Genomic DNA, 24,863 nt, shown 5'->3' on the forward strand with positions numbered 1-24,863 from the left:
GTTTTAAAAAAACTATGAACAAATTCCTATGCACACTTCACATATCTTATTTTGAAGTAAAAAAACAAACGGGCAAAAACACCCCAGGGCCGTAGTTTGAGGACGCCTGTTACAAGACTTTGTCCAGGTCTAACTAACACCTTAGGGGGGTCGTACACGTCTAACACTCTACCAAGTCCAGCTTGAAATAGATAATGGTCCTGAAAAGAAATCCCACCACTGCGAGGTCAATTTTGACAGCTGGTGGGGGTGGGGTCGTGGCGTGAGCACAAGGCATCCTTTCCTCCGGGACCTGTGATGATGGAGTGCAGGTGTGCGGGCAACCTCGTACACCTGTGCACACCTCCCTGCGCGTTTAACCGGCGGGCTCTCGGCTGCCCTCCCGCGGAGAGACCACTGCGTGGTCTGTGGTCTGTAGGGGGTGGAAACTGAGGCTGGTGGGGAGCCGTGCAGGACCGCCCTCCCCCGGGCCGGGGCTCCCGCGCCTGCGCGCTGCCGGCGTGTTCGCGCTCTCTGTTGTCAATAAAGTTCTAGCGCGCCAGAAGCGGAAGCGGAAGCCGCGAGTCTCCATGGCGGCAGCTGCGGCGGCGGCGGCGGCGCCGGTGTTCTGGAGGCGACTGCTGGGCCTCCTGCCTGGCCGCCCGGGGCTGGCCGCGCTCCTGGGGCGCTTGTCCGACCGCCTCGGCAGGAACCACGACCGCCGGCGCAGGAGGTGAGACAGGCGGCCGGCCTGAGAGCCTGGACCCGGCGTCCCCGGCCCGGCCCCCGGCATCCACAGCGAGCCCCTCCCAGTGTCCCCAGGCCCACTTCTGTCGCCCAGGGCTCAGCGCCTGGCTTCCCTGCGTCTCCCCTGGCCTTGAGGAAGGGTGGGCGGGCGACCCGTGCGCCACTGTCAGCCGGGTCCAGCCCAGTGGGCCTCCAGCGCAGCCCGGCCAGTCCTTGTTCCCCGTCTCCACCGTGCTTGGTGGAGTCCCGGCCTCTGTCCACCTACACTTTGGAGGAGGAACTGTGTGTACGCTCACGGAGCTTCGTTCAAGCTCCGGAGGCTAAAGTTAAATCTTGGTTGGGCCCTAGGATGTGAATGTTGGAGAGTCTTGTCGCGAGAGACACTGTTTGGGTTCGGAGGGGTCTTTCCCTTAAGTAATCCTGGCTGTGAGGTGACTTGGCGGGAGTGAATCAGCCCTGCTGGGATTTTGTGTGTGCAGCGTTTCTCACATCCTGCCAGAGAGAGCTGTGAAGCAATCCTCGGTCAGTAACACTCAGGCGTGGGAAGAGGAACCACTTGAAACCCTTTTTACACTTTTTAAAGTGCCTGTGTTCTGGAAAAGTACTGAAGTGAGTTATGTAAATGGTGAAAGTAGGCTTTGGAGCAATTTGTTCAGGCAGTGGTCTTCAAAAGTCAACATTGGCCAAGAACATGCTGACCCAAGAGGCCTGCTACTATTGGTAATATTAAAGAAAAGAGGAAAAAATAATTTTGTGCAAATAGTTTTATTATTAGAGAGATTTGAGCCTTACACTTGATTCTTAAACAAACAAGCAAAAAACCTTAGAACTGTCTCCTTTAGTTGTGCTTGCATTGTCTTAGATTTTGTGTCTGTGCTCCTTGGGTGAGATTTGACCTCCTTGCCTTAGTACGGAGATCTGGAATCCAGCCATGTGTGCTGATTATAGGTACAGAGAGCTTAATTCATATTGAGCTGTTGGTGGAAGCTTTTCAGCAATAACTTAAGTTGGATTAAGGGGAACTTTTAGGTGATAGATTCAGGGCAGTATGAAACTCTTGGCACTTTCGGAGGCCGAGGCGGGCAGATTGCTCGAGGTCAGGAGTTCGAAACCAGCCTGAGCAAAGAGCGAGACCCCTGTCTCTACTATAAATAGAAAGAAATTAATTGGTCAATTAATATATATAGAAAAAATTAGCCGGGCATGGTGACGCATGCCTGTAGACCCAGCTACTTGGAAGGCTGAGGCAGAAGGATCACTTGAGCCCAGGAGTTTGAGGTTGCTGTGAGCTAGGCTGACGCCATGGCACTCATTCTAGCTGGGCAACAAAGTGAGATTCTGTCTCAAAAAAAAAAAAAAAAAAAAAAAAAGAAAGAAACTCTTGGAAGCCCACTGATGAGAATGGCTCTGAGTTGCACATAGGTGAACCTGGTGGGAGTGGGGGTGTAGAACAGGTGGCCTCTCTATTTTCTGTATTTCATTTTCATTTTTTTGGTACTTAGTAAAAGACCTGTTTGTTTCAATAGATAGTGAAGTCAGATGACTTATACATCTGGGCATCAAACCACTGAGATTTGGTTTAAAGTTTCAAAAAACGTTCTATCCTCAAAGACAGGATGTTTAGCTGACTTTGTCATTTCCCTCTATGTGTTTAAATTATATGAAAAACATTTCATTATTAATCATTGTTTAACATTAGAATTGATTACTAAAGAGTGTTGGGGCAATCTCCACAAATTCTTTTGAAAAAGGCATTTCACATGACTCTGCCTTTTTAAAATTTTATAAAAAAATTTCAGGATGTTATGGGGGTACAAACGTTTTGGTTACAAGTAATGACTTTGCCTCGCCCAAGCCAGGGCTTGAGGCGTGCCCTTCCCCCATACTCTGTGCACCTGCATCCATTAGTTGAGTTTACTCACCCCCACCTGACTGACACCCAATGGATATTACTACCACGTGAGCACCTTAGGGTTGATCAGTTAGTACCAATTTGATGGTGAGTACATGTGGTGCTTATTTTTCCATTCTTGTGATACCTCACTTTGAAGGATGGGCTCAAGCTTATCCAGGATAATATAAGAGGTGCTAGATCACCATTGTTTTTTGTAATTCAGTAGTATTCCATAGTATATACATACACCATATTTTACTAATCCATTCATGGATTGAAGAGCACTTGGGTTGTTTCCACATCTTTGCAATTGTGAATTGTGCTGCCATACATATTCGAGTACAGATGCCTATGATTGCCTTTTTTATTGATGGTGGGAGGAGCAGTGGGGATAGTCTAAATTAACTTCCCAAAGTGTTTTTTTGTAAATAATATCAGTGGATGTAGTTTGTGTGGCTCCAAATTTCTTCTTCATTTAGCTGAGAGGGATAGTTGTTTCTCTGGGTCAACAATTCAACCAGAAGCTCAGTTTCTTGGGCATTAAAGTCAAAAGTTCTTTTTTAAAAAAATTATTTTTTTTAGGCTGGTCAAGTGAAACAGTGGGAGTGGAGAAAGAACAAAGGAATATGTAACTCATTGTGATCAATTAGTTGTAAACACTACTGCACTTGGACCAGCCCAGAAGTTCTTGTTTTATAAATCTTGGAAGTAATGCTTATGCTAGGACTGAGGATAAATGCTTTGACTAGTATTGAGTGATACTAGTATTGAGTATTGAGTGATAAGTTTTTGACCCTTTCTTTGCCTTATTCAGTTTGCAGATCTTTTTCTGAATCTTTGTAGCCTTAGTGATCGGAGTTATTCATGTCTATTGTGGCTACTCACCCTTTATTGACTGCTGACTTTCGTTTCTTCTCCTTTGTTCAGTTGCACCTCCCAATTCCTCATTCCCCGAATGATGTGGTTTCTTGTAACTCACTAATCATTGATTCATTGCTAGTAGTCTGTGTAGTCATGTGTTTAAATTATTTTAGATTTTAGGTTGTTAGTCTGACTCAGTTGTTGGAGGGGCTGCTAAATCTTCATGGCTAGCAAAAGGAACATTTCTTTTACTGGTGTTTTCTTTCAGGCATAGAGACGGCCATAAAGACAGAACTCTACTTAAAATTACTGCTAATTAATGATTTAGAAGTACTGTTGTTTCCTCTTAAGCAAGCATCTGACTCATTATCATTAGGGATGCTGGATCCATTCATTTATTCATGTGTGTATAGAGCACTGCTGTGCTGTGGTAGGTACTGAGGAAGCAAAGATAAAGACAGGCCCACCTCTAAGATACTCTGACCCATAAACAGACAATTACAGGAAAGTAGGTAGAAGGTCATGGCAGTACCTAGGAGAGGCACCTGGAGGTCATAGAAGGCTTCCTGATAGCAGTCACTCTGAGCTGTTTTGAAGGGTAAGAGTAGGCTGGGTGAAGAAGAGGGGGAGCAGATGTTCAAGGAATGAACATGAGTGAGTGATGGAAGGCAATTCTGAGGTCCCCCTGGTACTGAAACCATTTCTAGGAGCTGACTGGGGATACCAAGTAGGGGAGGAAGGAAGGGAGAGAGGAGCTAGGAGCATGTCAGTCTTTTGGGCCAGAGACCACCCAGGAAGGGCAGGCTCTGAGAGTCCATATGAGATCAGGGCAGTGGGAGCAGAAAAGAGGGCTAGATTAGAATCAGTCCTGGTATGGCGCATGGAGGTTGGAACACTGCACTGAAACAGGGAGAAGGAAGAGGAGTAGGTTTGGGGATGATGATAAAGTGAACTTGGGCCTGTTAGTTAGTATCCAGGTCCCTCCAGGTGGAGGTGTTCAGTGTCCAGCTGACTGTGACAGGGCTGGAGCTCAGCAGAGGGGGACAGATGCTTCAGATAGAGATTTTTGGAGTCATGGGGCTACACAGAATGGGCTGGTTATTTGGAGTAGGTGAGACCTAGTGGGGAATGTATTAATAGGGTGTTAGTCCCTGATCTTGAATTTGCCTACCATGCAAGGAAATATTTTCTCTGTGGCCTACCTTTTTTTTTTTTTTTTTTGAGACAGAGTCTCACTTTGTCGCCCAGGCTAGAGTGAGTGCCGTGGCGTCAGCCTGGCTCATAGCAACCTCAATCTCTGGGGCTCAGCGATCCTACTGCCTCAGCCTCCCGAGTAGCTGGGACTACAGGCATGCGCCACCATGCCCGGCTAATTTTTTGTATATATATTTTTAGTTGGTCAATTAATTTATTTCTATTTTTGGTAGAGATGGGGTCTCACTCAGGCTGGTTTCGAACTCCTGACCTTGAGCAATCCGCCCGCCTCGGTCTCCCAAAGTGCTAGGATTACAGGCGTGAGCCACCACGCCCGGCCTGTGGCCTACCTTTTTTTTTCTTTTTAAGCTATTTTTAATTTGAGTTGTATGTGCCTAATGGTCTTTATCTTTCAAACTTAAGTCCCATTTTTTCTATTCTAGGTGCTTGAGTGGGTGTGTGTGTTGGAGGGGGAGGGATTCCTTACTTTCTTGTGTTATAAAAGAAACAGGTAACTAGCAGACTGTTCTTTCCATTAGATTTTCTTATATTGCAATGGCAGACCAGTTCAGCTTGTAAGTAGTTACTACTCTGAGGGACCACCAGATTTCTGGAAGTTACTTCGTCTTTGAACTTTATAATGTTGGGACCCAGTCTTCCTTACTCCTTAGAGTTCAGGACAGCCATCTCTTGGTTTATTTGTAACAGTATAATGTGCTGGGAGGTGGATATTAGAATCAAAGCATAATTTTTCTAGATAATTCACATTTGATCTTGCAGCGAATTGAAAGATTTACAACTGACTGACTTTCCCAACTGTAGCCTTATTAATATTAACAAGTGTCCCTAAGCGCATTGTAGCTGGTGATGAATTAGGCTCAATCAGTTGTGTGCTGGTAGGCAGGTGGAAACCAACCTGGGAGTAAAATGTTCTCATAGGTAATCCTCTTGTAAATAGTGTTTTCTGATTAATGTAAACGAGTTGATTTCGAGGTGGTTAGGAGTCTGGCTGGCTGAAGCTGTTTGGAGTAGTAGAACATGGGATTGGTTCTCCTCAGGCACTTTGATGTGTCTGGGTGCATTTGGCTACCCTAGGTGTATTATGGGTTATAAATATATTTTAGATTTCTGGCCCCCAATGTAACTAACTTCCTTTTGGCTAAGCCAAATGGAGAGTCATCTGGCAGCATGCAAGCGAACGCTGGAAGCCCTGGCCTCTCGTGCTGGACTTGTTGTGGGAGTTCAGCAGGCCGTTGGTCTTTTGTAACCTCCGGGAATCCACACTCATTTCCCATCCTCGGGTTTGGGTCTTGCATTAGTCAGGAAGGGCCGCCTGCTGCCAGGGTTGCAGGAAGTACGGTACCTTCACGTAGTTTCTGGAGTCTTTCTCAGGAAGTGTTATGACTGTTGCTCTTTTCTCATCACTTCACTTTTTTACATCTAAATGTGTATGACTGAGGGCTAGGGTGGGTTTTTCTAAAAAAGTAGTTTCTGAAAATATTGCAATCCAGAGAGCTCAGTTTCTGTTAAAAGCTCCTTTTTTCATCGTTTTGTACAGATTTGGACGGGATCCAGACCACAAAGTCTGTACCATGAATCTTATCTTACAGTTTCAGAAGGGCACATGGACCTTTAGACCATGTCTCCCAGCCCATGGTGAGGGACACTGAATTAATGCTCTGTGCCGGGTGCCCTATCTGTGGTGCCGTTGTGGGTAGCCTGAAGACAGACCTTCAGCTTTAACATAGTCTTTGTTTAAAGCCTCAATACCCTATTTTGATAAAACCCTAAGATGTTGGCCAACTTAACTACTTGTGTCCCATTGATAGTGGGTGACATTAGGTACTGCAGCTCCAGGGGAAGCAGATGTGTGTTTTCTGACACCTGGAGAGGATGTGGAAGAGTCTTCTAAAGATGAAGTGTAGACCTAGGTATGATTCTGTAGTGTTTGTGGGAGCTGGGTTGACCGCCAGGCACACTGCTGCATATCCAGAGGAGAAAGGTGAGGTGTGCCAGTGTTTTTCCACGAGGCACTTGCTGCTTCAAAGTGTTTGATGAAATGGAAAACTGTCTCCCTGCAAAAGGGAGAAATGCCTTTTCTTATTTTCCCCAAAGCTTCTTGTGTCCATAGGTGTGTTCCATAGCCACGTAACTGCTGTGTGCTTGCACTATTTCACTTTGGCTGCTTATTCTAAGCTAAAGTCCCACTGAGGTCCCGTGCTTCTCATGGGGGTGTGTGTGCAGGTGGGCCAGGCAGGCTTCCACTGTCCTCACTTGGTGGTTACCCCAGCCTCCTTGAGATGGTGGGAAGAAACTTACCTCCTCTCCCCACCGCTCTTCCTCCTCCATACTCACTAGGCCCACAGGTCAGGGAGGGGTCAGAAGTGCTTAAGCTGAGCCCACTGCCCAGTTCGGGGGATTTGTCTGCAAATTCCACAGGAAGCCTTAAATCATATGACTGAACCTTTGCCCAGCGTCAAGTGTCCTGTGGGCGGTAGCTGGAGCTGGGCTGAATCCGAGAGGATGCCGGTCCCATTTCAGCTTTAGGGTTGCAGGCTGCGGATTGTTTTGCGCTGCTTGTTCATTGGTTTTGGTCATTGCCGAGGTTTATAGGGTAAAGTAGTACCGCTTGTCAGATTTTGAATCCCGAGGCACTGGTGCTGTAGGGGACCGTGTGCCCTTGCCATGGCCCTGTTCTCTAAACTTCCCCAGTATTCCTGAGTAAAGGACGGAGCCTTCAGAGAAGCAGGGTTGGCAGAACCTTATCATCAGACTTCCCATCCCCTACCACTTCCTCCTTCCTCTAACTAGAACTGGGAACTAGATGCTATCTAGAAAGAGGCGATTCGGGGGAGCCCTGGTCTAGATGTGGAAATTGTGTGTGTGTACTGGGTTCTCTAAATGCTGAATGTGACACACAGCTAGGCTTCTTGGGTAAAGTAACCACAGCCTTGCTGCCGCCTCAAATCACTTGGGGCTTGGTTTCTTGACTGGGACGTGTGGTTTCTTAGTAAACCACCCTGGTGTGCGGGGAATTGCCTTTGCAGGTGGTCGGCCCCTGGAGGTGGAATTATTGTGCAGCAGGGGCTGCTGCTAGCTCCGGGATAAACCTTTTCTGAGAAAATTCCCAGGAGTTAGGTTGCGGAAAGCCGGGAACTAACCCCCATGGGGTTCTGGCTGATGTGGAAGGAAGAAAATGGGCCCCTGAGCAGGCCCTGGAGGAGTGAGCAGTGCGGGTTTAGAATGGGGATTGGCCGCTCTGCCCTGCTGGTGTGCTTCCCCTGGACTTTGAGTGTCACCAATCCAGACATGGTCTCCTCGGCATGTGCTGTGATGGTGAGGACCTTTATAAAACTCTTTGCTTCTTTTTTTTGTTTTTTTTTGAGACAGAGTCTCACTTTGTTGCCCAGGCTAAAGTGAGTGCCGTGGCGTCAGCCTAGCTCACAGCACCTTCAAACTCCTGGGCTCAAGTTCAGGTAATCCTCCTGCCTCAGCCTCCCGAGTAGCTGGGACTACAGGCATGCGCCACCATGCCCAGCTAACTTTTTCTATATATATATATTAGTTGGCCAATTAATTTCTATTTATAGCAGTGACGGGGTCTCGCTCTTGCTCAGGCTGGTTTTGAACTCCTGACCTTGAGCAATCTGCCTGCCTCAGCCTCCCAGAGTGTCTTTGCTTCTTTTCTAACCACCTTCCTTTTTAGATACGTAAAATTGTCGCTTGAAGGTTGAGTCTCCACAATGAATCTGTGAAACCTAATTGGCTTTCAGCTCCTTCTCTTCTCTAACAAAAATAAACCTGTCAGTACACAGATTAAGTGGGAAGCCAACATAAAAAAGCCTTCTGTAACTCTTGGATGGAGGCCCTGGTGGAACATTCCCAGGGAGAGCTGCCTGGTAGGAAAGAGACCTGCCTACGGAGCCGCAGGGTGCTGGGGCTGGTCCAGCCTGGTACCTGCCACAGTGGCTCTCTCCCAGGCAGGGCAGGGGTGATGGGTGGACCCTGACACCTGGTAGACTGTGTGTGTGTGTGTGTGTGTGTGTGTGTGTGTGTGTGTGTGTGGGTGGGTGGTGCTCTCTGGGCTATTGAGGCCTTCAGAGGTTTTTCTCTGGAGAGTGGTTTTTGCTAGTTCCTCTTCTATTTGCTCATACCTTTCCTTGCCCGGAGCACCCCCACCCCCTTTCTGCATTTCCTGTTTGAATTCCACAGATTATTCAAGGCCCATTCAGGATAGGCTGCTGTAAAACCTCCCCAGTGGCTCAGGCATGATCATTTGTAGCATATGCACTGGACATTTTGACCTTGATTTCATTAACTTTAGCATTTCCTCTTGTGTTTTTAGAGCATTTCAGATGTGTAGGTCTGTTAGGCTACCAAGGTTGTGAGAGGCAGAGAATGTACCTGGTTCTTCATTTGTACCCTTCAAGGTACACAATAGGTGCTCACGTGATAACCTGAATTGAGGCTTAAGTTGACACTTGCCCTCCTCTGGGTTGCTGTGTGCCAAGGAGGGTTTCCTCACCTTTTTGGGAGCTGGTTTGTGTTTCTGGGCTCCTAGGAAGGCCACTGCAGGACTGCCCATGTGGTGTGGAGTGGCGCAGGCAGTGCCCTGCTTCTTGTGTGGTCTGAGGAATGGCAGCAGTGCTTGGAGACAGGGCAGGTGTTGATCTTACCCTGCTGTCGGCCTTCCCCAACAAACAGACTGTGTTTCACTGACGGATAGTAGATGTTAGGCCCCTCTGGGGCCTCAGACAGGTTGCTGTGCACCCTTCCCATTGTCCCATGGTTTTCCGGTGGACTGAAGGATCCTTCCTTCTCTGTGGCCCATGGTTTGGGAAATCCTTTGATCACACAGCTAGACCTTTAGTTTGCAGGTCTGTGCCCATGAGTGGCATCGCCGCCTCTAGAGACAGCGGGAGAGAGCAGCTGCTTCCCCAGCTCTGCTCTGGAGGGCCGGGGCCAGTTTCAGACTTCCAGGTTCCAGAGGGCCGGCACCTCTTGCTGTTGACTAAAGTTTTCTTGGCAGTGAATCGCCACTACAGGCCGGTGGGCTTTCTGGGAAGCACAGCTGCGGGCCATCTGGCGTCTGTGCAGGGACATTTATGAACCCTGGGAAGATGCAGTGCTTTATCATGAAGCGAGCAAGTGAAATCATCTTCCTGGAATTTGTGGCCATTCAGGCTGTGGGGTATTTGAGCATCTTTTCCTCAGAGTCTCTCTTAATGTTACACATCGAAGAGGATTTTCCTGCTGCTGTTTGCGGGACTGGAATTCAAAGTCGCGTTGGGTCTGGGTGTGCAGTCCCTCCAGCCCATGCCCTGTAGGTGTCTCAGTCACCGAGCAGCAGAAACGTGGCTCGTGGGCAGAGCCTCATCTCCTCCAGGCTCAGCCTCAGTGGCGTGCGGACTCTGCCAGGGCTGAGCTTTGTGTAGTCAAGCTAGTGCCAGTCAGAGATGGGGTGCAGCCCCCAAAAAGGATGTATCTGTTGGTAAAGGGGCACTTCTCGTCATCTCTCTGGAGATGAGCTCCTTTTCTCCAGCCTCTTCCTGTTCCAGCTTTTCTCTCCAAATCTGAGTTTTAAAGAGAAAAAATTATTTTTCTGGGTCTTTCTTTGAATAGAAACCCTGTTTATCCTATGAATGATACAACTAGGGATCTGGGTTGTGATTGTCAGACTTCTGCCAGACTTACCCTTGTTCCAATTGGTCCCTCCCTCCCTCCCCCACCCCCCAGGCTGGAGTGTGGTGGTCTCATCATAGCTCACAGCAACCTCAAACTCCTGGGCTCAAGCGATCCTCCTGCCTCAGCCTCCCGAGTACCTGGGACTAAAGGTGCTACTGCTCCAAGCTGATTTTTCCATGGATATCTTTCAATGCTGTCTGCACACAGATGTTTTTTGAGTTGGATTTGTTAGGAGGTGGCATTGTTAAAACTATGTGGTGGCTTTTGTGAGTTGACTTCTGGCTGCTCTAAATTTGGTCCCTGAGTTTGGAATCAACTTAAAGTTTGGGGTTTATCCACAGACGTTGACACTTTTTGAGTTGTTCAGCTAGAAGGCTAGTACGAGGAAGGAAGGCTGAAGGAAAAACCCTTTTGCAGAGCTTGACTTGGGCTCACTTTAGAAAATCTGAAAGTAGCCAAGAAAACCCCCTCCTCCTCGCCCCTGCCCCCAACCTGAGAGAGGCATCTGCAGAAGTATTTGAGGAGTATAACCCACTCGCATGTTTCCTTAACCAGGTCACCATGGCTGCTGTTGGCTCCCCTACTGTCTCCAACTGTTCCCCAGGTCACCGCCCCACCTTGCTGCCTGTGTCCAGAGGGCGTGCACAGGTTCCAGTGGATCAGAAACCTGGTTCCAGAGTTCGGAGTCTCCAGTTCTCACGTCAGGGTGCTTTCTTCCCCAGCAGAGTTTTTCGAGCTCATGAAGGTGAGTAAGTTGTGTCTAAAGGAAAGAAGTCCTAGTTAGAGGTTTTGGGGATCGGATTGGTGAGTCCTGAATGCCTTCTGTCCTGGCAGCTTTGGATGCTGCTCAGCTTACTCCCTCACGGTTCTACCGGTTAGGTTGCAGTGTCACAGATAGTTGCATTGAGCCTCAGTCAGAAGCTCACCTGTGGCGCCAGCCTCTCAGAGAAGGGAACAGTGAGGACAGAGGCATAGGCTTTGGTTCTTGTGGACACATCGATTCCCTTTGTTGTATGTTGAAATTGTAGGTCACTAGAAGGGAGGTTGGTGAGGACATGTGGGCCACATGGGAACGTCCCTGGTGAATGTGCTAGGGGAGAAATGAACCCCTGTCTAGTCCACATCTTGGACCCCTGCTCCTGGAAACATTTCCAAATACAGTAGTGTCATCTTAGTAGGTGTAATATCCAGATGTGAAGACCCACCGGTGGGAATTGATATGTATGAAGAGGCATTTAAAGATAACTGGGAACCTGGATGTCCTGGTTTCAGGAGTTGTAGTCCTGGTTCTATTTCAAGTGTGTGCCTTCCCACTTTGCATTTGGGGGCTCAGCTGTCAACATGTTACTCAGGTTTACATACTAGGTCTAGTTATTCTGGTTAAATTGCTAATTGGAATGAAGTAATTCAACACTAATTAATTTTTAACAACATGAACTCCGAGTTCACATTAGCAATGATGTTAGAATGAAGGTCTGTTGAGGCTGGGCAGGCAGAATGCTGGGAGGTAATAGAAGATATAGGTAGAGATTCATCTTCGTGCAGAAAAAAATGACCTCATTCTTTTGAGTGCCTGCCCATCTTCTCTTCTTTGCCCTCTTGTTCTGTTGATCCACACTTAGCTTAATTTCTGGCTGGCTCCTTCTAGAATGCATCTGTGTGTGGCACGTGTGCACATGGGCATGTCCTTTTGTTCTCCCCCTCACCCGCCTCCCCGCACTGCTTGCCTTTGCATCCTTGTTTGTGTAGAATGATGCTGCAACTGTTTGCTCTTTGCTCCTACTTGGTTCTCTCCTTGGCTTGAAGAAACAGGTTTTTCAAAGGCAGTTCTTCTTAGTGTCCTAATAAGCTCCGGGTGAATGACTGTCTCCACATTATGGTCCTCTGGCAAGGAGTCTGGGCCACACTATGCACCTGCCTGGGGTGGGTGGTCCTTAGGAGGCCAATAAGGGGGAGAGGGGTTTGGTCCAGCAGGCTGGGAAGAAGCCAAGGCTTCCCTTTTCTGCATTCGAGGCTGAATCGTGGGTGGATTCTCCTGACTGGCATTATGTTGAGTAGCATGTCTTCCCGGGACAGACAGCAAAAGTAGAGGACAGCATTGGTTCCTGCCTGGTCCTCATGCCTTTGTTGCAGCCATGGTTGTCCTGTAGGATGTAGTGTCCTACAGCAAATGCATATGTTTTGGTTGCCTGGACTAAGTTGCCTTATACCCTTTTTTTTTTTTTTTTTTTTTTTTTGAGACAGTATTGCTTTGTCACCCTGGGTAGAGTGGCGTCATCATAGCTCACTGCAACCTGGGTTCAAGTAATCCTCCTGCCTCAGCCTCCTGAGTAGTTAGGACTAGCAGCATGCCATGATGCCTGGCTAATGTTTCTGTTTCTAGTAGAGACAGGGTCTCGTCTTTGCTCAGGCTGGTCTTGAACTCCTAAGCTCAAGTGGTCCTCCCACATTGGCCTCCCTAAGTGTTAGGATTACACGTGTGAGCCACCATGCCTGGCTCCTTATGCCTTTTTTATTTCTCTTTCTTCATAGTCACCCTACAAGCATCTAATTTGTAACAAAACAAAGGGAAATAGCAACCTTGGAAATTTGTTTTGTTTTTTCCTTGTTCATAAATTTTTCTCATTGGTGTGTTCATGTGTTCAGATGCCCGTCTTCCTGTCTTGATTCAGGCTGGGCTGTGATGCCCCTTCTGATAGGGAAGCAGGTAGATGCCATACTGTCCTCCCTCTCTCCTTGTTCTCCTGCGTATCTTTGGTGGCATTGCCATTCTTTCTGCCCTCGCTACCCATCTCTGGGGCGGGGCTGCTGAGAGCTTCAGAGATGGAATCGGTGTTCTCTTGGGCTGGAGCAAGGTCTAAGGAGAGGACCCTGGCTATTAGGACTGATTCAGTGTGTCACCTCTGGGTATTACTGTGTTCTGTTTGTGTGTCTGTGTACCTGTCTGTCTCTATTATTCAAAAGTAGTAACATGCTCGTTACAAACAACTGAAACCATGCAGATGGGTAGAAAGTAGAGTACAGATTTGCATCCATGCCCCCTTCCTTCAAGCACCACTCCTTGGGCACCTCGCCACAGTTTGGCATGTATTCTCCATGTTCCTGCAGATGCATGTGCACACACGTGCACAGCTGTAAATAGGTGGGAGCGTGGGTTGCATTCTGTGAGTATTTTGCTTTTGTCTCTTAGCAATCCATTGGGCACGTTCATGTCAGTATGCACAGATCTCCTTCATTTTTTTTTCTTCATTCTTTTTAATTGCATTTTGTAGTAGGCTAAGACTACTATGTGAGCTGAGTTCTTTAAATTAGGGTTGTGAGTCTTATTTGGTAGGTTACTATACACGTTTTGGGCTTGCTTTAAATATTAATTGGTGAAGACATAGGACAGTTTAGCTTGGAGTGTGATTTGCCTCCAAGGTCAAGGGGTTGTATTTTTTTTAGTGAACTATGAAAATGATGAATGTGAATTTTGAATTTTTCTCTTCTTTCAGGGACAGATAAAAGTAGCCAAGAGGCGGGTTGTGATGGCATCCCTCTACCTGGGGACAGGTCCTTTGGAGCAGGAACTGGTAAGGTTTATGGGGAGGCATTCCTAGCAGCGACAGTGAACTGGCTCCAGTGCGTCCCGGCCTGTGGGGTTGGTGCAGAGCTGTCTTTCTGTGGCCTCCATCTCAGAGCCAGCTCTTATTTTTGTGGCCTCAGCTATGGGCATATCAGGAGGGCTGGGGAGGAAGGTGAGAGGAGGCCTAATCTGGACCTCTGGCCTTACTGCCCAGTGTCCTCCTCACCCTGCACGGGACACTCTAGACTGCTCTGTCTACCAGTCTAGGGCTCGGCAGACTGCGGCCCACTGGCCCAGTGTGGCCTGCCACTTGTTGTTTATGGCCTATGAGCTGAGAGTGCTTTTTACATTTTCAAATGATTGGGGGGGAAAAACAAGAAAAAGAATATTTTGTGACTTATGAAAAATATGTGAAATTCAAATTTCTGTTTTCATAAAGTTTTGTTGGAACACAGCCATGCTTATTCATTTGTGTGTTATCCTTTGGCTGTTCTCATGCTGCGACAGCAGAACTGAGTGGTTGTAACAGAGACCATCTGGCCTGTAGAGCCAAAATATTTACTATCTGGCCTTTTTCACAAGAGGTTTTCTGACCCTGTACTAGACAAACAGACCTGGGTGCTGGTCAGGCTGGCTGGTTTTGCCAATGGCTGGCGTCAGGTGCTAGGCCTGTGGCCAGCCTTGTTCTACCTAGACTTGCTGTCATGCCACACTTGTCATTCACAGTGAGATGGGGAGGAGAGGGAAGGAGCCAGAAGTCACCAGGTTTGTATGAGGGTTGCTGCTTGTGGTATGGGCCAGAGCAGGTTTTGGTGCTCCAGCAGAACCTAAAGTTGAGTCGAAGTGAATGTGTAAGTGACATCATTACTTTGTTTTGGTCTCCTGGGGTTGCCTTCTGCTCAGAGGTAGTAAAACGGGCCCATTGCCCATAGTAAATGTTGTTTCTTGGTCCATCCTTGTTCAGAAACTCACAGGTGGGAGCTGGAAGGATTGGAGTGTGGAGGAAGAGGGGGAAGGACGGTTAGCACACGTGCTTCCCCCCTCTCCTCTCTCTGCCTCTCCCTCTATTTTCGGGACACAACCTTAGATGCAAGTTTGGGAAGCTTGTTTGTTCTTGTGGGAGAAGAATGTAATGTCCAATGCATGGAGAATAGCCAGTGGGCAGGTTATGTCTTGGATCCGTTCTTTCAGCAAATATGTACTGAGTGCTCTCCAAGAGCAGGGCGCTGTTTGCTGTGTGACTGTGAGGATTATCTGTGTTGAAATGTGTGGGAGCTGGTGTCTTAGTGTTTCCAAGAGTGGCAAGGTCCAGCCTGCTCGGGCAGCACGCCCCTGCCTCAAAGACCCCCTCTCTTCCTGGGTGCCCAGGCTCGCACCCAGGAAGGTGGGTGCTGGGTGGCTTCTGACGGTCCTGACGGAGGCTGTCCTCACGGAGAGCTGTCGAGGGGTTGGTGTCTGAGTGCCGATGGTGCAAACCTGTGTTCAGGGGGATGTTGAGGACGTTAGCTGACAAGTCGATTTGTTTTTCTAAATATACAAACGTCTTTTTGGCTTTTACACTTCTCTTCTTTTGGGTTCTTTTCTTGATAGGTGGATTGCCTGGAAAGTGCTCTGGAAAAGTCAGTCCAAGCAAAGTTTCCTTCAGACCTCAAGGTCTCCATTCTCTTGGACTTCACACGGGGCTCCAGAGGTAGGTGGTATGTGCGCCAGCCCCCTGGCTCTTCCTCTCTCAGATCCTCAGTTTGAGGAGTGGCACTGTCACTTCCCCGAGCTCAGGCAGAGACGAGGCTGTTTGAGGATGGTGTTGGCTGGGCTGGGACTGCCTCGTTATCTGAGTCAGGCTTCCTTCTGCAGCAAGTGACGGAAAGCCCAGCTAAAACTACCTGAGAGAAAAAGAGACTTTTTTTTTTTTTTTTTTTTTTTTGAGACAGAGTCTCACTTTGTTGTCCAGGCTAGAGTGAGTGCCGTGGCGTCAGCCTAGCTCACAGCAACCTCAAACTCCTGGGCTCAAGCGATCCTCCTGCCTCAGCCTCCCGAGTAGCTGGGACTACAGGCATGCGCCACCATGCCCGGCTAATTTTTTTATATATATATCAGTTGGCCAATTAATTTCTTTCTATTTATAGTAGAGACGGGGTCTCGCTCTTGCTCAGGCTGGTTTTGAACTCCTGACCTTGAGCAATCCGCCCGCCTCGGCCTCCCAAGAGCTAGGATTACAGGCGTGAGCCACAGCACCCGGCCGAAAAAGAGACTTTTTTTGACTCTTGGGACTGGCCTGCTTTGGGTGGGTTGTGATTTGGTGTTTGGATATTTCACTAGGATCCATCTCCTGGTCCTGCTTCTTTTGGGCTGGCTTTATTCTCAGGCACAGTATGGTGGCCTTTGGTGGCTGAGGCCTGTATCCTCATGACCTCTTGTCCATAGGAAGAGAATCTGCTTCCCTGAGAGTCAGGTCAGAGCTCCCAAGTGGCCTGCCATGGCTGTGTGCCCAGCACTGAGTCAACTGGGGTTGCCAGGGGCTTGGAGTGTGCTGAGTGGCTGTGCCCGGGCCTGTGTGTTCAGTGGAGCTGGGAGTGAAGGGTCAGGGTGGGTAGAGTCATCTTCACCCGGAGCAGAATTCTGAGAGTAGGGGTGGGGTACGGTTATAGGAAAGAGTGTGTGCTGGGTGGCAAAAACAGTAGGTGTCCACTACGCTGAGCACTCCCTGCCCTGAGTGGGGCCAGCAACCAGGTAAAAGTTAGTCTATAGGTCCCCCGGCTAGAAATGGTGCCAGTTGGTGGGACTGACGCAGGTGGGCAGTGTGGGTGGAGGGCAGCGCCATTCCTCACTGGCAGGCAGGACGTCTTTCCTGGTGTGAATCACCTGTCCGTTTCCTCTGTTCCCACATATGCAGGCAGGAAGAACTCGCGCACAATGCTGCTCCCACTCTTGCGAAGGTTTCCGGGACAGGTCCGAGTGTCCCTTTTTCACACGCCAAACCTCCGTGGACTTCTGCGGCTCCTCATCCCTGAGCGCCTCAACGAGACCATCGGCCTCCAGCACATTAAGGTGTACCTCTTTGACAACAACGTCATCTTGAGCGGGTGAGTGTGCTCCCCTCTGTCGGTGATTCTGCCTAGTGCTCTCCAGGGCGGAAGTCAGCAGAATAAGGAGAGAGGAACATCTTTCCCCGTAAACCTTGGAGAACCTGCTCGTGTGCCTGGTGGCCATGCACTCGAGGCATTGCCCGTGGCGCTGCCTCTGCCACGAAAGCTGGAAGCCCACAGGGACTGATAGGAAGATAGTCACCATTTATTGGGCGCTTACTGTGTGCTGGCCACTCACGTGTACCATCTCAATTTTCACAGTCACTCTATGTAGTATTTTCCTCATGATATACATGCAAAAACAGATATCAGAGAGACAAATAACTTTGTCAGAGCTGGAAAAACAAGCAGGAGTCGGAGCCAGGATGGAAATACAGGTCCTTTTGCTTCTAAAGCACGGGCACTGGTAGGCATGTGTGGTTATTGGCTTGATGTCTGCATCTCCTCTTCTCAACCAGATTGTCAGCTCTGTGAGGGGAGGAGCCTTGTGGTCCACTTTTCTGTCACCTCGGTGCCACTCTTGCCTTGTCTCGTGACATGGTCATTGCTCAGGAGCTCTTTGTTAATTGCATCCTGACCTGAGTTTGTCACTCCCCTGCTAGTTCACCTGAGACCTGAGTCAGTAGGACACTCTGCTGCTCCCTTGCCCGAGTCCTCACCTGCTTCTTCCCTCCCTGTAGCGCAAACCTGAGTGACTCCTACTTCACCAACCGCCAGGACCGCTACGTGTTCTTGCAGGACTGCGCGGAGATTGCCGACTTTTTCACAGAGCTGGTGGACGCAGTGGGGGATGTGTCCCTGCAGCTGCAGGGGGATGACACAGTGCAGGTGGTGGACGGGATGGTGCATCCTTACAAAGGTAGGGGCCTGTTGCTGCCCCCCTCTTGCAAGTGGTGGGTGGGATGGGGTGAGGGCCCAGAAGAGCACACCTGGGTGGCCTTGCTGCGGGCATAGGAGACTTGTGTTGCAGTGCCTCATTCTGCTTTTGTCCGTGAAGCCAGACAGATGTGACTCACTGACCATCAGTCATGCTCTGCGGTGGACTCGGGGCCTGAGTGCCTGGGCGAGTGAGCCGGGAGCCTGCCCTGACTTACAGGAAGCAGCCTGCCTAGCGACTGTCCTCCTTGGGCCAGTTCCCCAAACCTCCTATCACACGGGCCCTGTGGCTCTCAGCTCCCTTGAGGCCTGTGGCCTCCTGCCTGGAAAGTGAAGTGGGACAGCTCCAGCTCTGTTCGCTGGTAACAGGCAAGTCCTGGCCTGAGCATTCCGGGCCATTTGCATTCCTGTGATTCCTGTGGCTGTGGCTTCCCTGTGGCCCTTAAAGGGCTACTGCTGAATTTGCAACAGTGCCCACAACTTGGGGAAGGGGGGTTAAACTTGGACCGTGTGAGAAGAACTCCCTGCATCCTGCGACCTAGAAGGACCTAGAAGGGAAGGACCTAGAAGGGAAGCGTCTATGTGGGGCTGCCTGGTAGAAGCCCCGTCCCTGTGCTGGGGGAGCTGCGGGCTGCTGAACCAGGGCTCAATCTGACTTGCCTGTTTTTTTATAAATAAAAAACTTGTGGATATCTGTTTCCTCTCGTTATAAATGGATGTACATATTATCCTCAATTTTGTGTTTTGGCTCACAAAGCCTAAAATATTTACTATATGACCCTTAAAGAAAACATTTGCAGACCCGTCTGATATAACATGCCAGCCATGAACATGAGGGGAAGTGGTTCCCTGCTCTCAGGGAAGGATGAGGGGTGATCAGGGCAGGAGTGGGGGTGCCGGCATGCACAGCTGTGCTCAGGAGAGTGGCGTGAGCATGTGGAGAGGTGCAGGGGTGCTCGTGGCCCTGGCATTCCTTCGCCCCGCAGCCGTGGCCAGCATGGAGCATGTGGCTGTGTCCCTCCCCTGGCAGTTGCTGGTGTCCACAAGGATGGATTCCTGCACAGGCCGGTCCTTTCCTTTGTTCCATAGCCCAGCCCTGAAAGGCACCCAGGTGTCCATTCCTGCTATTAGCTCAGACTGTGTGAGCGAGGAAGGATGACCCAGGATAGCACTCCTTCCCTGTTTTGCTTTTATTCCTCATCAGCCTTGCCCAAAGGCTTGTTATTTTAACCCTCTTTTCTGAGAATCAACTTTTGACAGTGTTGATATTTGCTATTTTTGTGTTGTTTTCATTCTATTAATTTCTATTATTTTTATTTCCTTCTTTATATTGTATTTTTAGTTTTATCCTATTATTTTTTTCTCCTGACTTTTTTTTTTTTTTTTGAGACAGAGTCTCGCTTTGTTGCCCAGGCTAGAGTGAGTGCCGTGGCGTCAGCCTAGCTCACAGCAACCTCAAACTCCTGGGCTCCAGCAATCTTGTTGCCTCAGCCTCCCGAGTAGCTGGGACTACAGGCATGCGCCACCATGCCGGCTAATTTTTTCTATATATATTAGTTGGCCAGTTAATTTCTTTCTATTTATTGTAGAGACGGGGTCTCGCTCTTGCTCAGGCTGGTTTCAAACTCCTGATCTTGAGCAATCCGCCTGCCTTGGCCTCCCAGAGTGCTAGGGTTACAGACCTGAGCCACCGCGCCCGGCCCGGATTATGAGCTTTCTTATAATTGGAATTACATGTGGGCATGCCTTTTATTTCCACCTGAGTGTAGGCTCTTGTGGACAAGGTCCTTGTCTCGGGCAGCTGTACCTACAGAGGAGCCTAGCTCTCAGGGCTTTGTTTCCTGTGCTCACTCGACATGTGTTCAGTAAATGATCAGTCGTAGCATCTGCACTTGCCTGTCACATGCTGTGTTCTCTGAGCCGGGCAGAGTCTGGACCCTTCATTTCACTTCCCATCACTCCTCTTTCTCGTGTCTTCCTTTAGGTGACCGGGCTGCGTATTGCAAGGCAGCCAATAAGAGGGTTATGGATGTGATCAACTCGGCCAGGACCCGCCAGCAGATGCTGCACGCCCAGACCTTCCATGGCGACTCCCTCTTGACCCAGGAGGATGCAGCGGCTGCTGGTGATCGGAGGCCAGCCCCTGACACCTGGATTTATCCACTGATTCAGATGAATACCTTCGAGATTCAAATTGACGAGATTGTCACTGAGACCCTGCTGACTGAGGCCGAACGAGGCGCTAAGGTCTACCTCACCACTGGCTACTTCAATCTGACCCAGGCCTACATGGACTTGGTCTTGGGCACGAGGGCCGAGTACCAGATCCTGCTGGCCTCACCAGAGGTGAATGGCTTCTTCGGGGCCAAGGGGGTGGCTGGTGCCATCCCGGCGGCCTACGTGCACATCGAGCGGCAGTTCTACAGCGAGGTGTGCAGCCTGGGGCAGCAGGAGCGGGTCCAGCTGCAAGAGTACTGGCGGAGGGGCTGGACCTTTCATGCCAAAGGTGCGCAGTGGCTGGCCAGAGGACTGCTCCAACTCGGGGGACGGCTCACTGCGGGGGTTTGGGTGGGGGTACCACTCCTGGTTTATTTGCGGCTCCTGCCTGGTAGAACCCTGTCACTTTCACTCTTTCTGTCCTCATGTTAGCCCTTGCAGGCATGTCACAGTTGTCCCATGTCCTGGGAGATGAGAGCTGTCCTATTTAAGTGAATTTCAGTTGTATAAGCTCCCTCCCTTGTATGCATCAAAAACTTATAAAGTCAAATCATTTTGATGACTATTTTTAAAAATTTGGTACATGGGTCGAGTGTAGTGGTGGTAGCTAGCGCCTGAGGTCCCAGCTACTTGGGAGGCTGAGGTGGGAGGATAGTTGGAGACCAGCTTGGGCAACATAGTAACACCAGGCTCAAAAAATTTTTTTTAAATGTGGTACGTGTACCCTCTCTCCTAAAATAGATGGAGAGGGACATGATTTAGTCTTGTCTCAACCACTGGAATTCTCGTTTGCTGGCAGTGCTCTTCTCAGGGAGCAGAGAAGATTCATCAGGGATTGTTAATTTAGTTAGCATCAACAGCCCAGTTTTCCTGTCTGTTGCTCACTGTTGCTGTTCATTTGCTTTCCTCTGTGCCAGTCCTCTTTCCCCGTAACTGAGAAAACGGAGGCGTGTACTTAATGTACAGCCTTCCCCATGGCAGGAACTGGGCCGTAGTCTGAATTGCATGTTTTTCGTGATCCCTCTCAGGGAACCGAGGGACGGGAGCTTGAGTGCACCTTTCTGAGACATGGACAAAATGTGTTTAAAACTTGTGCTTAGCAGTGAGCTTACCCCATGACCTGTAGGTGCTCTGAAGGTACCCACTTCTGGCAGTGTGACCACATGTCCTGTCTGATTCTCGGGGCACCTGCATAACCCAGGAGGCTAGGTCTGTTTAAAGAAGGGTAATGGTGCCTGGAGGGGCCCTGGCCCTGGCTTTTCTGGCTTCTCTTTGGGCAGTTCGGAGGCCTGCTTTGCTCTGCTCCTGTCTTGGAGGCTTCCTGAATTACTAGGGGAGGGGGAGGAATGTGCTGTTGCCTTGGCCCCTTTCTCAGGTGGGGAATCCAGGCTGCACGGACACACATCTGTGAACTCTTTTTTTTTTTTTTTTTTTTAATGGAGGCAGTGTCTCACTCTGCCCAGGGTGGATTACAGAGGCATCGTCATAGCTCACTGTAACCTCCAACTCCTGGGCTCAAGTGATCCTCCTGCCTCAGCCTCCTAAGGAGAAAAGATTATAGGTGCCACCAAGCCTGGCTGATTTTTTAAAAAATTTATTTTGTAAGCCGGGCGCGGTGGCTCACGCCTGTAATCCTAGCACTTTGGGAGGCTGAGGCGGGCGGATTGCTCGAGGTCAGGAGTTCGAAACCAGCCTGAGCAAGAGCAAGACCCCGTCTCTACTATAAATAGAAAGAAATTAATTGGCCAACTAATATATATATATAAAATTAGCCGGGCATAGTGGCGCATGCCTGTAGTCCCAGCTACTCGGGAGGCTGAGGCAGTAGGATTGCTTGAGCCCAGGAGTTTGAGGTTGCTGTGAGCTAGGCTGACGCCACGGCACTCACTCTAGCCTGGTCAACAAGCGAGACTCTGTCTCAAAAAAAAAAAAAAAAAATTATTTTGTAGAGACGAGGTCTTGCTATATTGCCCAGGCTGGTCTTGAACTCCTGGGCTCAAGTGGAACCTCCTGTCTCAGTCTCCCAGAGTGCTGGAATTACAGGTGTGAGCCACTGTGCTTGGCCAAACCTTTTTATTTCTTTTTTTGAAGAGACTATGTTGTGTAGGCTGGTCTCCCTTTTGGGCTCAAGTGATCCTTCTGCCTCAGCGCCTTCTGCCTCCTCCATTCTTTCATTTTTCTTTAACTAGCTCTTTGGGGGTTGGACCCAACATGGTGTTTTCAAGAAACTCCGTAGGAGATTCTGAGCCTAGCCTTAAGAACCACTGTCACAGCTTGGAGTAGCAAACTTTTGACCTGGCCAGTGAGTCCCACTTGCTGCGTTGAGGCCCACCTGCCGGCTCAGGTAGACAGGAGGTACTATTTGATGTGGGAAGTGACTACCCCATTTTCCTGCGGGGCTCATCCTGGTGTGTGTCACAGGCTCAACCAGGCTGGTAGTCAGGTGTCTCAGGGCGGGTGTCTCAGAGCCGGCCGGGGGGGGGGGTGTGCCGAAAGTGTTTTCGGATTGGTGTTGTTACTTCTGGGAATAACAACAGTGCCTGGGGGTGGGGTGCTGAAGAAAGAGCTAAGCAGTGGGGAGAAGCTAATCCTTGGAGAGGTGCTATGCCACAGACCCCTGCCAGCCACGCGTGCGCAGAGGCACGGGAAGATGTTGCTCTCTCCTCGTCTGCACTGTGGATGGGGCACTAAGGAGGGGTCCCTTGTCTCTTAGGTCCTTCATTTAATTCACCCTGCAGGTTGGGAGGTATCTGGCCTGTCAGTTCTGACTCTGCTGCAGGTAGATTTCCCTGGAGCAGCACTGATAAACGTGAGGTGACTCCCCAGTTACCGTTGAAACACCCAACCTGCTTTTCTGGTGTGTCTTGCCTTTTCCCGGACTGGCAAGCTCTTGCCGCTCCCTCTCTCCCACCCCGGTGTGGGTGGGGCCCGGCAATCTGGGAGTGCTGGATTAGTGGGGAGGCATGGACGATCCCACAGCTGGATCCCAGGGCATGCATGTATGTGAACGTGCATGTGCACGTGCGAGAGTAGCAGAGGTGGGTCGGGGGTGGCTGTTGGGTGGAGGGGGCTGCTTCTGAGCAGAGAGGGCCTTGTCCTGAAGCCAGGAGCCCCGGGTCAGATCATTTAGTGCTGAAGTGAGAGGCCAGGTCCTTCCCTGCTTGGTGGCTGAGACCCATCGTGGGATCTAAGTCAGCACCCTCTCTGGTCATTTGTTAATGGTCACTTGTCCAGAACAACCTGTTTCAGTTGAGGGATGAATGGGCAGCCCACATGGTGGTGGTGGATTTGGATGGTTGGTGCAGTGGACCATTTCCTGACTGTCTACCCTTTTGCAAGGCCCACGTGGGTACAAGCTGTGTGCCTGTTTGGAAAATTCCTGCCAATGGCTGTGCATCTGATAACTCTTTTACCCATGTTCCTGCCGGGGCTGGGTGTGGTGGCTCACGCCTGTAATCCTAGCATTCTGGGAGGCAGAGGCAGGAGGATTGCTTGAGCTCAGGAGTTTGAGACCAGCCTGAGCAAGACCTTGTCTCTACTAAAAACATAGAAAATATTAGCTAGGTGTGGAGGTGTGCACCTGTAGTCCCAGCTACTCGGGAGGCTGAGGTAGGAGTGAGTATTGCTTGAGCCTAGGAGTTTGAGGTTGCTGTGAGCTGTGATGACATCACTGCATTCTAGCCAGGGCAGTGGAGTGATACATTATCTTCAAAAAATAAAAAAGGGAGCCTGGGTGTGGTGGCTCACACCTGTAATCCTAGTACTCTGGGAGGCCGAGGCGGGTGGATCACTCAAGGTCAGGAGTTTGAAACCAGCCTGCGCAAGAGGGAGACTCTGTCTCTACTATAAATAGAAAGAAATTAATTGGCCAACTAAAAATATGTAGAAAAAATTAGCCAGGCATGGTGGCACATGCCTGTAGTCCCAGCTGCTTGGGAGGCTGAGGCAGGAAGATCGCTTGAGCCCAGGAGTTTTAGGTTGCTGTGAACTAGGCTGATGCCAAGGCACTCTAGCCAGGCAACAGAGTGAGACTGTGTCTCAAAAAATAAATAAATAAATAAAAATAAAAAAGACCAAACTCCTACAGGGCAGACTTGGGCTGTTCTTGGCTTCTCCTGCTCTCAGAAGCCCTCGGGCAGAAGATAGTGTGCCCACACTCTGTGGGTTCCAGGTCCTTGCACCTCGGACAGTGCTCTGTTTGTCAGCATGGTACTGCCCTGGGAGTTAGGTGGCAAGAAGCTTTGAGGACTGACTCAGTGTTGAACTTGGCTGAAGAGTGGCTTGAGGGGGGGAGAGGACCTTCTTGGGCGACATGGCAACTTCAGTCAACAGCTGCTGGTGGATTTCACTGCAGTCTGACAGCAGGACATTTCTAGGGCTTATTCTTCAGTACTTTCTATGTTACTAGATGTTGCTGGGACTATCTAGCATTGGCTCAGATGCCTTGTTGGAAAGATTCTTGTGTGATAGCTGTTTGCTGAAGTACTATTTATTCTGTTCAGTAGCCTGAGTATACCTCTCTTATGTACTATGCTGATTTCTTTTTTCTTTATTTTTTTTTTTTGAGACAGAGTCTCGCTTTGTTGTCCAGGCTAGAGTGAGTGTTGTGGCGTCAGCCTAGCTCACAGCAACCTCAAACTCCTGGGCTCGAGCAATCCTCCTGCCTCAGCCTCCCGAGTAGCTGGGACTACAGGCATGCGCCACCATGCCCGGCTAATTTTTTTATATATATATATATATATAAAAATATATATATATA

General features: G+C 49.5%; 1 protein-coding gene across 5 annotated transcripts in view; it reads left to right on the forward strand.

Annotated features, from left to right (window-relative positions):
* Nucleotides 1-382: 382 nt before the first annotated feature.
* The window catches only part of PGS1 (phosphatidylglycerophosphate synthase 1), a 57,925-nt gene continuing 33,444 nt past the window's right edge, over nt 383-24,863 (forward strand). For 3 of the 5 annotated variants that reach the window (XM_075994821.1, XM_075994820.1, XM_020281209.2), the window contains exons 1-7: nt 385-712; nt 10,916-11,105; nt 13,855-13,932; nt 15,516-15,615; nt 16,819-17,008; nt 17,692-17,870; nt 19,872-20,393. In XM_075994821.1, coding sequence (XP_075850936.1) covers nt 570-712; nt 10,916-11,105; nt 13,855-13,932; nt 15,516-15,615; nt 16,819-17,008; nt 17,692-17,870; nt 19,872-20,393 — 1,402 coding nt within the window. In that variant the 5' untranslated portion in view covers nt 385-569. Of the gene's footprint in view, nt 713-744; nt 1,447-10,915; nt 11,106-13,854; nt 13,933-15,515; nt 15,616-16,818; nt 17,009-17,691; nt 17,871-19,871; nt 20,394-24,863 lie in introns of those variants that run through there. The other 2 variants (XM_075994823.1, XM_075994822.1) reach the window with 2 other exon arrangements.

This window comes from Microcebus murinus, chromosome 18 (assembly GCF_040939455.1).
Source record: "Microcebus murinus isolate Inina chromosome 18, M.murinus_Inina_mat1.0, whole genome shotgun sequence".
Taxonomy (NCBI): domain Eukaryota; kingdom Metazoa; phylum Chordata; class Mammalia; order Primates; family Cheirogaleidae; genus Microcebus; species Microcebus murinus.